Below are 12,394 nucleotides of genomic sequence, written 5' to 3'. Positions count from 1 at the left end.
AAATACCTTATGAATACACACAAGAGACAAAGACTGAATTAAACTAGATTAAACATGGCATATAATGTAATCCATATTGATATCCTCACCTCTAATAATGTAGAGGCCACTCATGATGAATTGTGTGAAGTGGGCCACCATAAATTGTGGGTGTTAAAAGGAAGATATCAAATAATTCAAGTTTTGATAACACATGTGAGATTATATTCCTTAATCAAAAGACTATAATTCATAAATTACATACTTAGTGCCCTTCATTCGAAGGATAGGGAAGCATGTGACTAATACACGATCTTAGAATGACATTTGAAGATATAGTCTATAGAGGCATTGGAAATAATAAGAATTCACAACTCCCTACTTTGACAAAATGGTGCAGTTGTTGCAAAGACTCGTGCAAAGTTAAATTAATCAAGAGACAATCAAAAAAATTATTATAGCCACATGGAAATCTAGAGTGGGAACTTCACATTGTGGGGAGGAAAAATGATTAACAATGTTCCATTCCCACTTGAACCATCTTTAGAGGGGAGATGTTTCATCTATGTCCAGATAAGTATTTCATATCTTTGAGTATTACATTTATCTATTCATGTTTTTATACATACTATTAAGATCTATTTTCCTTGATCTTTTGCTTTATGTATGAGGATGTTCTTGCAAGAAAAGAAGGTTGGTACTTTACATGTGCTACCAAAATATTGTGCAGACTAAATCTTATGACAGTAGCTCGAAAGAAGAGCTATGATCTGGAATTCATTAGTCATCTAATGACCAGACTGGATAAAGTATGGCTCTTCAAGTGAATATTCTTGATGATTGACATTATGAGTATTCTTCCACATTAAGAGGGCGTATGACACTTCTTCAAAGGCAACACAGGAGCTTAGAAGATTGATGCTCATAGGGGGTTTAGAAATACATGTGTGTGATTGCTCGACATTATAAGCCTACTCCTATATACATCATGAGGAAGAAATGACTTATCATCAGAAAGTCAAGAAGATCGATATCAAATTTAGAGGGAGTTTGACAGGCATCCTTAGGTGAAGAGAGCTCTAAGGGAGTAACTAGAGGACTTGACTTCCTAAGATTTTTGTTCAAAGGAAGAAATTTGAAGTGTGATCTCTTCTCTATAAGGGAAAAGTTCAAAGTGAAACTCCTTGTAATGCATTCTTCTCTATGAGAGAGAATTGAGGTGAAAGCCCTTCTAACACCCTCTAACTTGATTCACGGTGGTTATTATTTTTCATATGATATGTAATGAAAGGTGACGATCTTTCATTGATATATATAAATTGAAGGTAATTATTGTAAGGTGACAATCTTATAAATGGCAGACTTGTTATCATGACAGGCTTCATTAAGTTTTTGTCCTGGAGTGCCAAAGATCATAATGCGACCATGAAATTGTGATTTCTTTTTAAGTTGTTGTCTTGGAGTCCCAAAAATCAGATATATCCTTCTAGGATATAACATATTCTTTTGGTAGGCATCAAGGATTTGATGCTAGTGCACATACCAAAAGAATATATGTATGATGAATATCATATGATTGATATTTCTTGTCGACTCATACTTCGGACTATATTGAAAGATAACATCTAAGTTGATGGATTTATGTTAATATCCTTAAGTATGGCATTCCAGGAATATTATACTGAGATGATACCTCTTCATATACTTGAGAGCATAATATGTTCTACAAGTCCTCCCTAGCAAAGAGGGAGTGTTAAGGTTGTAGCTTCAGTCGGATTGATTCGATCTAAGATGCATTATTGTTATTGGTAAATCATCATTTCCTATATTTACTTATCCACGTCAAATTTTATATGTGTGTGTGTGTGTGTGTGTGTGTGTGTGTGTGTGTGTGTGTGTGTGTGTGTGTGTGTGTGTGTGTGTGTGTGTGTGTGTGTATTGTTATACACATTATTATTAATTAAATGATGATTAAACCATAGAGACATGTCTCTTCATGAGACATGTCTCCTCTCATATTTATATGAGATTCAAATTTGCATTTGGAACACGCCCATAACAATGGCAATGTTGGTACATTTGCAAAATACAATCTTTAAACATCAACACAAAGTGCGCTTGCACTATTTAAAAAAAAAAAAAAGTGGCATCTTTTTGGTACCAAAACTTCATGCATATTCCCAGACATATAATACTTAATTCTTAAATATAAATTATTATCATGCAACCTAGGTTAAATTCCTATTAGGGTTTTGATCTTCTTTATGAGGGATCTCTCATTGTAGTTAACACTTTTTTACTCAATAGCAATTTCTCTTTTTTCTCATCAAGAATGTCTCCTCTCTTGTGAATCTACGAATTCCATCCTCCACAGCTGTGTTCCTCCCTTTCTATGAGAAGAATTTGCCTATAGTGGTTCTTGGAAGTTGTGGGTTGAACTTTCCTCAACTCTAGGTATATATATATATATATAAACACATATACAAATATAATACCATAGTTGAATAATAAAAATTATTAAATTTCTACAACATTTTAAGAAAAAAATATAAATTAATATTCATACATTTCAAATTGTGCGAATTAAAGCGTATAATAGACAAAGCCATGCATGTCTTTACGAATTATATTATTATGAAATAACTTTTTATTTTCTTTTGCTTTTATTAAAAGATTATTTTGCTATGATAATAGAAATACTTATTATATAATTTGATAGAAAAACAAAAAAAACTATATATTTGAATAAATTAAAATATAAATTAACAAAAAAAATTCAAATACTATCATATCAAATTTTATAAGATATTAGTTTTTATTTATGTGTTCATTGTTTTTGTTTGTAGTTACACTTGTTGTCCAAAGATTTGCCAAAGTTTTATGCTTATTATTGAAACTTGGCGTACATAAGTAATACAATACAGTCTCCCTAGAAATTATATTATACAATAGAATGAATGAGGTGGGGAAAAACAAATATTCTCAAATATGTAGAGGAAAGGCGAGTATACAAAGTCGGGGGGATTCCAAGCACAGCGGGCTGCTGCAACGAAGATTTAGCTCGCCTCTGCTGCCACCATCAAAGCACTTGGAACTTTATTGCTACTTCAATACTCTCGTCTCTACTAATTGAATTGTAATGGGGAAGTGAAGGTTTGTCCGAAGGACCAGCCAGCAGGAGCCATGTCATTAAAGGTGAGTGTTTTGCCATCACTGGTGGTGACCCGGAATGAGAGGCTCTGCCCATTCAAGTAGGAGTTGCTCTGCCAATTGACACCCCAATTTCTGGACATTGTCTGCCATCCAGTGTTGGATCCCTTTATCCACACCGCACTCACCACTCCACTCCCGCCCACATTCGAGATCAACACAAGCTCGAAATACGATCGTCCATTTATGGTGAACCGAACGCCTCCAGTTTTCATGCAAGGGACACTACAACAACAAACATAAAAGAGGAAAATATTTAATATGTATTAAACATGTTATATGTGAAAAATAAAATAAAACCATCCATTTCATTAACATGAATTTTACCTTACAAGTTCATATGAAGTTTCTAAATAAACAAAAACTAAAAATATGTAGGTTAACTGAACCCAATTGATCTACCTGACAAGCCAGCCAACCATTTACAAAAGAAGCCACTAGGAAAACATCACACTAACCACACAAAAGGCAGAGAGTCTTGACATTTTCTCATAGCAAGTGTCCCCTGTTTACACTAGCCAAAATAGAGCTGACAAAAAATGGCGAAAGAGATGGATAGATACCGTCTGTAAACAACGGGAACAATTCCTCCTCTGTAAATGGCGATCTTCTCCCACGCAGGCTGCGCCATGTCAAAATGCTGAAGAGGAGGATTACACCAACCTCCGTCATTGTTGGGCAAAGCAAAATTTGGAGGACAGAAATTTGTAGCCGTAATGGTAATCGATTTTCCAGGCAAACACCACCGCTTATCTCGACTAGTGTCACATTGTATCTCAAAACATTCCCCGCAAGAAGCCCCGTCATTAAACAGAGCTGTGCTCAACGCTGCCGTATTCGTCCCATATCCCGCACTATACAGGTTCCCATATCCGCAAGCCCCTCCTGCATAAAAAGTCCAAAATCCCCACTAAATTTTGATTTTCCAGCAAAAACCTTGAAACTTTCGCTTTAATTTCCACACTCACAACAAAAAGCTGGAATCTTCAGCTTAATTTTCGAAACACGGAGCAAAAAGATTGAATCTTTAGCTCAATTTTCGACAAACGCAGCAAATAGTTTGAATTTTTAGCTCAATTTCAACCCACACAGAAAAAATCTTGACTCTTTAGCTGAAAATTGCGACACGCGGTACAAAAAGCTTGAATCTTTAGCTTAATTTTCAACGCACAAAACACAAAGCTTGGATCTTTAGCTTTATTTAGAGTGAAATTAGTTACCCATAGTGCCAGAGGCGTCGCTTCCTCCATAGAATGTCGCATGGGCGCTGATCCAACCGTCGCCATTAACAGCCGCTGTTTGAATGATTATCAGTGCAACTCCAAGAAGAATGGCCGCCATTTGGTTTTTCACCGCCATGATTATGTTCCAGAGCAGACGAAGATACCTAGAGAAGCAGAGGGACTTCAGGTATCTCAATCTTTTTTTCTGTGGGTCTGTCTTTATCTGTAACTATCTCGGTATCTCCTGCATGTTCCAGAGATGGGGCGAGTATAAATAGACTGCCCTTTTCAGATCTGATCTTTTCAATAATTGGCTGAGCCGTGAAGACTGTGTATATATTGAATATAATATTTTGACGGCTCATCCACCGTCTGTATTAAACAAGCTCTCACGTTCCTGCACATGCCATTGTCATATGATAAGGGCTTCCTTCATATGCGTTTCATATCAGGTACCTGGCATGCTGACGTCCACACCACAATTATTATATCAGCTGATTTCCCTCACCAGGAATTTTACGGTCATCCTCACAGTCACGATGAGTTCAACGACACCCCTCTTTGTTTGGATATCAAATTCACTTGAGATCCGTTCATTGTGGTGGGATATAATCCACTCTTAATGTTGGTGAGTGCCATTCACCATCAGTTTGGGGGTTTTGGCATAGTTGTGTCTTGTTTGGTATCAAAGTTAGAGGTTCTGAGGTGAGCTTCTGTGGAGGGTACATGAACAATGTAAATTTACATCATCTTAATATTTAAGTTAGGACATCACAATTCAGTTAGGACATCGCAATCCATCACACTTCATAGGACTCTAGTTGGAGACCTTGACTTTGATGCCGAATAAGACAACCACTATGCCAAAAGCTTGCACTAATGATGAATGGTGCCCATCAACATTAAGGGTGGGATGAAAACCAAAGTGTTGGTGCAAGCCAACCCTCCTTAGACATGTAGTTGCTTAATTATAGGTGGGTCGGAGTCTTGGGTATCATTGTTGTAGTATTTAGGTTAGGACATCACGCATTGTCTTTGATTTTTTTTTATTGAACCACATTGCATCTAATTTAACATTGGACATACATTTTGAACTAACAAGAGTTACTTCTTCTATCAAATCTAATTAGGAAATGTACCAAATGTTTAGACTCATCCCTTAGAATACTCTTTAATTGATTTCACATATATTAGAGTACAACTCACTCAATTCTAAATTTGAAATATGTACAAGTTCAAGAATGTAGTGTATTTTACAATTTTATTAGGGTGTGTCAATTCAACAGTTTACGAAGACATTTCCATGATACGTTTCATACAAAGACATTTTAAATGATATGTTTCTCGTCTTTGAACACTAAATAATTTTTTATTTTAAAAATATTTTACTACTTTAACCCATTCAAATTCATATACATGTGTATGGAGGTGGTGGGAGAAAAGGAGGTAGATGTGTCATGTGGATACAAAAATTAAATTATCTTCAATAAGTCATTCAAATTCATGTATGTATTTGACAAATAAAAAAAAGTTGGTAAAAATATTTATCTATTATACTTTTAAAATATAATATTAGTCAATGGACCCTTGGTCTACTGGTGAAGTTGAATGGCTCACAAAGAGCCCACCAGGGATCAAGTCTTACTGAGTGCAAGGCTCCGACATCATAAGGGATGAGGTCGGGATTATGCCCTAGGTGATTTTGACGGCATGGATGCCCCTCAGTCCTTGGCTCTAAGCCGAAGAGGTTTCAGGCACGAGTGGGCCCGTATCGAGTTCCTAAAATGTCTATGTGGTGGCCTTCGTTGGTTGGTAGCTCACAGGCTTTGTGCCTCACTGGGTTGCCTCATAGATCTGAACCCTCCATCAAAAAATATATATATAATATCAAAATTCTACTAAAAGTAATTTTCATAAAATATAATTAAATATAATTAATATAAATATTATAGAAGTCTTTTAAGCAATGATAAATATTCAGAATGTATGAATATGCAATATTTCATATAATTGATTTTAATATATGTCTTGAAGAATTTCTCAAGCTCTTCTGTAATCTCTAAATTGGATGATTAAGTAATAATAACAAGAGTCATATAAGTGCATTTTAAAAATCGTATGGAGGAGAATAGTTATTAAAATAAAATTGTATTAGTAAATTTGTAATAATCCAAACACAATTAAATTTGTAATAGACAAAGATAACTTGTATACTAAAGATTAAAAAATAGGTGTATAATCAAATTATTATTAGTATTGAATTGTGTATTATATTATATTTTAGTACTATAAAGTTTTTTTTTATTAATTTAATATGTTTATTTAATTTAAATTGTTCTTTTTCTTTACTAACCACTAAAATGACAGTAAGCATTTAAATTGAGTTAATCTAACATTAAAAGTAATTATTTATTTAGCTGATAGACTATTTGTGGAACTTTGTTTCTAAAAATTAAAATTTTGATAGAAAAGTTGTCAATTCGCTGGAAAAGTTGTCAGTTGGTCAGAAAAGTTGTTAATTTTGCCAAAGAAATTGTAAATCCTTCCTGTTAATTATTTACCGGTCAGTTTTTATCTCACTTCACTTTTAACTCGTGTTTTGATATTTATTAGTTGTTATCTCTAGTTTTAACTATTGTTTTTCTTTTTCTATTTATTTTTAAAAATAACTACTTCTATCTCATGTTGTGATTTCTATTTATTTAACTTTTGAATTTTAAAATTGATTTACATTTTAGTTTTTAAATTATTTTAATTTTTTTTTTTTTTTTGTTTAGTTTTTCTTAAAATATATTTTTTTTAGTTTCTATAATTTGTTTAGTAAATATAATATTTTTTAGAGACATCATTATTTTTTCATATTAATTTTTTGTATTTCTCTTATTAATTTTTCATAATAGATTTTTTTATGGTTTTTTTTTAAATGAATTTTCTTTTCATATTTGATAAATTGAATTTAAATAAATAATATTTATTAGTCTATTAAAAGGATAATAGTAAATTTTTTTATTTAAATTAAAAATTATTATTAATCTAATTTATTTGAATAACATTATATTTTAAATCTCCTTTTTTTTGTTTATTTAAAAAATAATTACTGGTGATCTCCACTTCTTTTTTTTTTTATCGATAAGAGGCCGAACCCAAGATTAGTTGTTATGTGTTGTGATTAATTATTGTTATTTATTAAGCACAAGTGCAAGTAGATTCAAATCTAAGACCTCTTCGATAAGAGGCTCACAATTTACCATTGTGTTGTCGGCTCTTACCTACTTGTGATCTCCACATTAGCTCATGTTATGATCTCCATTTGTTTAACTTTTGATTTTTAAAATTGATTTAGGTTTTAGTTTTTAAATTAGTTTTTATATTAGTTTAGTTTTTTCTTTAAATATTGTTTTTTAGTTTCTATAATTTATTTAGTCAATAGATATTTTTTAAAGACATTTTTTTGTATTTTAATAATAGAATTTTTGATGGAATTTTTTTAAATGATTTTTTTACATATTTGATAAATTGAATTTAAATAAATAATATTTATTAATCTATTTAAAAGATTTTAGTAAATACTATGTTATTTAAATTGAAAAATATTAATCATCTAATTTGTTCACATAAGATTATTTTTAAAATAATAATTTTATTATCGAGCACTTATCGGCTTATTGTTGCAAGCACAAAAGTATGCAATTGCTAGTATACTAATTTATTGAAGTAATCTATAGATGATTTCATTAAAAGTAAAAAATTTAATATTAATAAAATGTATTAACTAGCCAAAAATCTAGGTGAAAATAAATTAATATGGGAGAGCCTCTGAAAAAGGGGTCGTATAATACCTAATGAAATCAATCAATTATTGTTATGACAAATAGTATATATAAGATATTAAAATAAAAAATTAATATAGCAACTTTATAAATATTTGATTATATTAAAAATAGTTCATTCTTATTGGTTGATTGATATTGAACTAAAGCAAAGTGAATGCAATAGTACTAGCTTAGGGCAAGATCATATGCCCTTGCAAAATTCAAATCTAAATGATATGCGAGCAAACACTTGAGAACCAATAAATTAATCATACCAAGACGAAAATTTGTCATAACATCACCTATACACTTATATACTCTATATTAGATGTTGAAGAATTTTATAAGAAATGCAAATGTTCAATATAAAAACTAGAGCTAGCTAATTATAATTGGGAATTTATATGGGAGTCAAAAAGAGAATTTGTGGAAGTGTGAACACCTTAAAGAAATCCCTATTCTAACTCTGAATAAAAATCATTTCAAAATTATCAGCAGTTGTTTATCATTAAAAATTTTAAAATAATGAAGCTAAAGGTCAGGCCCAAATACCATTGAAAAGACAGCCCACAAACCGTCAAATTTCATAACTCGATGGAGCCCACTAGCCGTCCGGATTGACAGGTGGCCGAATGTCGTAAGCGCGCTGCAGAGCCAGCGCTTTATCACGTGGACGTGTAATTTATGCGGCTTTAATTTGGGCACGCGTCGTTTGCGCCACGTGTAACTTAATGCTTTTTGTCTTTACACGCACATGGGAAAGTGGAAACTTGCCAAGGATTTGAGTTTTCCATAAAGCGCCGACGTAATATAGTAGCAATTTAATTTTCCATTTTAATTTTTAAATTCTACCTAGTTTTGGATGTTTATTTTTCTACGTAACCCAAGGTTGTCGAGCAACAATCTACCCATGTTCGCAGAATATATTCCTCCGCCTTTGAAGTGGAGACCACGTTGATTTCGTTGTTCACATGAAATTAGGCATTTTGCGTGAAAGTCATAAGAAAGAATTTATTTAATGCTGAAAAAGAGGAATTTAATGCTTATCGTTTCTTGTTTGGAGAATATATGGTGTGGAAAAAGCATGGGCAATTCACACTTCCCTAACATAGCAACTATTGACTTCTTGTTATTTTAATTTATTGAACACTGATGAGTTTAAATATTAAAAAACTATTAATTTTTTTTTTTTTTAAGAGAAAATGAATATATATGTTATTGTTGATGGGCATTTGGTCTATTAATTTTTTAAAATAAATATATTTTTTAGAGAAAATGAATATATATGTTATTGTTGATGGGCATTTGGTCTATTTGTAACGTTCATTGGTTCTAAATGAGCTCATAAAAGATCAAGTCTTATTGAGTGAAGGCTCCACCATCATAAAAGATGAGGTCAGATCATGTCTCATGTAGATTTTAGAGGAATGAATACCTCTGAATCCTTCACTCTCAATTGACAAGGTTATGAACCTATAAAGATTATATATATATGAGTGGCATATGTTGTTAGGATAAAAAAGGGTCTGCAATTAATTTTAGATCTAATTTTAGAAACATCTTTATAGATTTAAAAATACCATACTTTTAAAAAGTTTTATTTTAGATTTTGTAATTAATGTTTCTCTTTTCATAAAAAATCTAAAATGAATTGAATTATCGATTGTAAATATGTTAGTTATAATTTATCAATCAAATTGGTCAAGCTTTTTTATCCAATCTTGTTCTACTAGGATGGTGGATAATTTTAGTTAGTTATTATATTGGAGACTTTTTTGTCAACTTTTTAAAATGTTTTTTAAGCTTTTATACTTGCTTATTGTTGACAAAGTTGGATGTTGAAGTCATAGAGTTGTTTTAAATTGATTGAGTCTTGATTAAGTTTTCCTTTATACATGTATCTATATTAAGAGTTTATTTAAATTGATTAGATTTTGATTAAACTTTTATTTATACATGTATCTACATTATTTATGACTTATACATTAAATTGGTTTCACTTATTATTTCAATCAAGAAGATGATTGTTAATTACTTATTATGATTAAAGAATATTGAATTAAAAATTAGAACTCTTATTAATCTAAGAGTTTGCATAATGATGCTTTTAAACTCCAATTCAAACAAGGCACCTAATGAAGGAATTTTGGCTCTAGTTGAATTCTCCAAAATGCCTCCTTTATTACAATGTGCCCATAGGCTTTTATAGAAATGAATCTCAAAAACAACTTCAAGAAGGGTTGTCAATTTGTGCCATGTGGAAGAGTTATCAAGGTGGTTGTTATGATCATTTAGGTATGTCAACCCTTGAATCTTTTCTTTTATTTTTGTATGAGCATGGACGTCACCTGTGTCTTTTTGAAAATCATACTATCATGGTTGAGAAGGTGTAATTTGTGCCTTTAAAATGTCTCAAAATTTTCCACATAATAAATGGTGTTTTATATTAAAAGAGATGGGTTGCATTAATCCTTTAAATAATTTGATCATAGGCTAGACACACGGTATGCTAGAGGGGTTACCTTTCATTCCAACTTGCATCCTTTCCTCTTAAGATTTACTATGAGGACACATATCTTCTTCTACAATGTGCATGTCTTGGGAAAGGAGTTCTTTGAGGAAAAGGGACTTGTGGTTTATTGGACAAACTCTTCACCTTGACACCTTGTTGAAGTTATGCATAGTATTCTTAGTAAATATTCTCTTTTAGCTATTGTTATTGAAAATGGCAATAGATACATCTACATATTGGTGACTCAAAAGGGATCTCAACCTACTAAGAGAGAGAACCTCAAATCCTTTGGTTCATAGACCAATACCTTATTCATTGGGCATAAATTCATGGGGATGATCTATAGAAACCTAAGAGTGCAAGTATGTACTTGGAGGAAAGCCAAAAACTACAACATGTATTACCTTAAGGAGAATGTTGTTAGTCCTAAGGGATCAAATTACCAAGAGGGATACCAATAACCTTTGACAAAATTTCATATTCTTCATTTGAGCTCCAATAAAATAGTAGAACAAATTGGGTAAACTTACAAGGGTGTGGGAAAAATACAAGAATCTTCCCACAATGAGACCCTTTTTTCCATTACAAACCTACCACTAGAGATCCAATCAATAAAGGTCCTTAGTTTTACTATGTTTTATTTGGATATTTTATCCTTTGAGTAGCTACTAGGAATGGAGGAAGAAGATTCCTTAATAAAAAACAAGCTATTTAAGTCTCATGATTTTAGCCCATTCAAAGTCCCTAATGATAATTATCAAGATAATTTTTGAGAGGATAGCATGATTAATTGTTTTAACCTTCCTTATGTCCTAACCTCTGTTGTGTTTATTAGAGAAAACTAAATCATATTCTATCAGAGAAATATATTTCCTCTCTCTCTCTCTTAGTTGTCAACAACCACATAAAGGTGGGGTGTCATACAAAGATGTGATCAATGGATGCTCTTGCAAGAGTGCAATAAAATGCTTGATAGACACTCTTGAAGTGGTGGGATAGAAGATAGAAGATGTAGTTAATCAAAATCTTGAAAAAGCAAGAACAAAAATAGGAGTACGGGCAATGATAAGGGCAAGGTAGAGAACTTGGGAACCAAAACTCACTCTTTGCCTTTGTAATGGCCTCACACTCTAGGGCCTTAGCTCGCTAACAATGCTTACATTGATGCACAAGTTTGTCCCAACATAGGTTTAGACTAGGGTGAGAGGCTTGCAAGGGATTGATAGCATCCTTCTCCATGGATGTGGTCATCGATGTCATGATTGACAGAGAAGAGTGTCTCACCAATGTAGTAGGAGGTGGTACTGAAGAAGTGACTATGTGATCAACCATCCCCTTTTCACATTGTGGGATGCCCTTGATTGTTGTGGGACAAGTGATAAATAAGATGGATAAATCCATAGCAACCACTTACCCTTAGTCTAAACAATATGGAAAGGAATGTCTTCAAGGATGGGGATTGGAGAAGGAGGGTAAACCTTGGACTTGGGAAACATGGATGTCTTTCCTTTGTCTATGACATGTGTAAGCACAAGAACAAAAGACACCACCAGAGGTTTCTAAGTTCACATTGGGCAAGGAGGCTTCTTTAAGGCATGTATTTACCCTATGGTCCCACTGAAAGGACATAATACAAAGTGCACTGAGTTGCAAGAGAG

At 32.4% G+C, this 12,394-nt stretch overlaps 1 protein-coding gene across 1 annotated transcript; it reads right to left on the bottom strand.

The window, feature by feature from the left end:
- Positions 1-2,845: 2,845 nt before the first annotated feature.
- Positions 2,846-4,678, bottom strand: LOC149533457 (expansin-A1-like). Its single transcript, XM_089804023.1, has 3 exons — positions 4,410-4,678; positions 3,753-4,074; positions 2,846-3,414 (listed from the first exon to the last, which is right to left on the bottom strand). The coding sequence occupies exons 1-3, from the start codon at positions 4,546-4,548 to the stop codon at positions 3,105-3,107; spliced, it is 771 nt and encodes a 256-aa protein (XP_089660149.1). The 5' UTR covers positions 4,549-4,678; the 3' UTR covers positions 2,846-3,104.
- Positions 4,679-12,394: the final 7,716 nt, after the last annotated feature.

The sequence above is a fragment of the Cupressus sempervirens genome, chromosome 10 (assembly GCF_028749045.1).
Source record: "Cupressus sempervirens isolate cs-2001-9-10 chromosome 10, ASM2874904v1, whole genome shotgun sequence".
In the NCBI taxonomy this organism is placed as follows: domain Eukaryota; kingdom Viridiplantae; phylum Streptophyta; class Pinopsida; order Cupressales; family Cupressaceae; genus Cupressus; species Cupressus sempervirens.
Note: the sequence above shows the minus strand (reverse complement) of the source record. Positions and strands in the feature narration are given on the sequence as shown.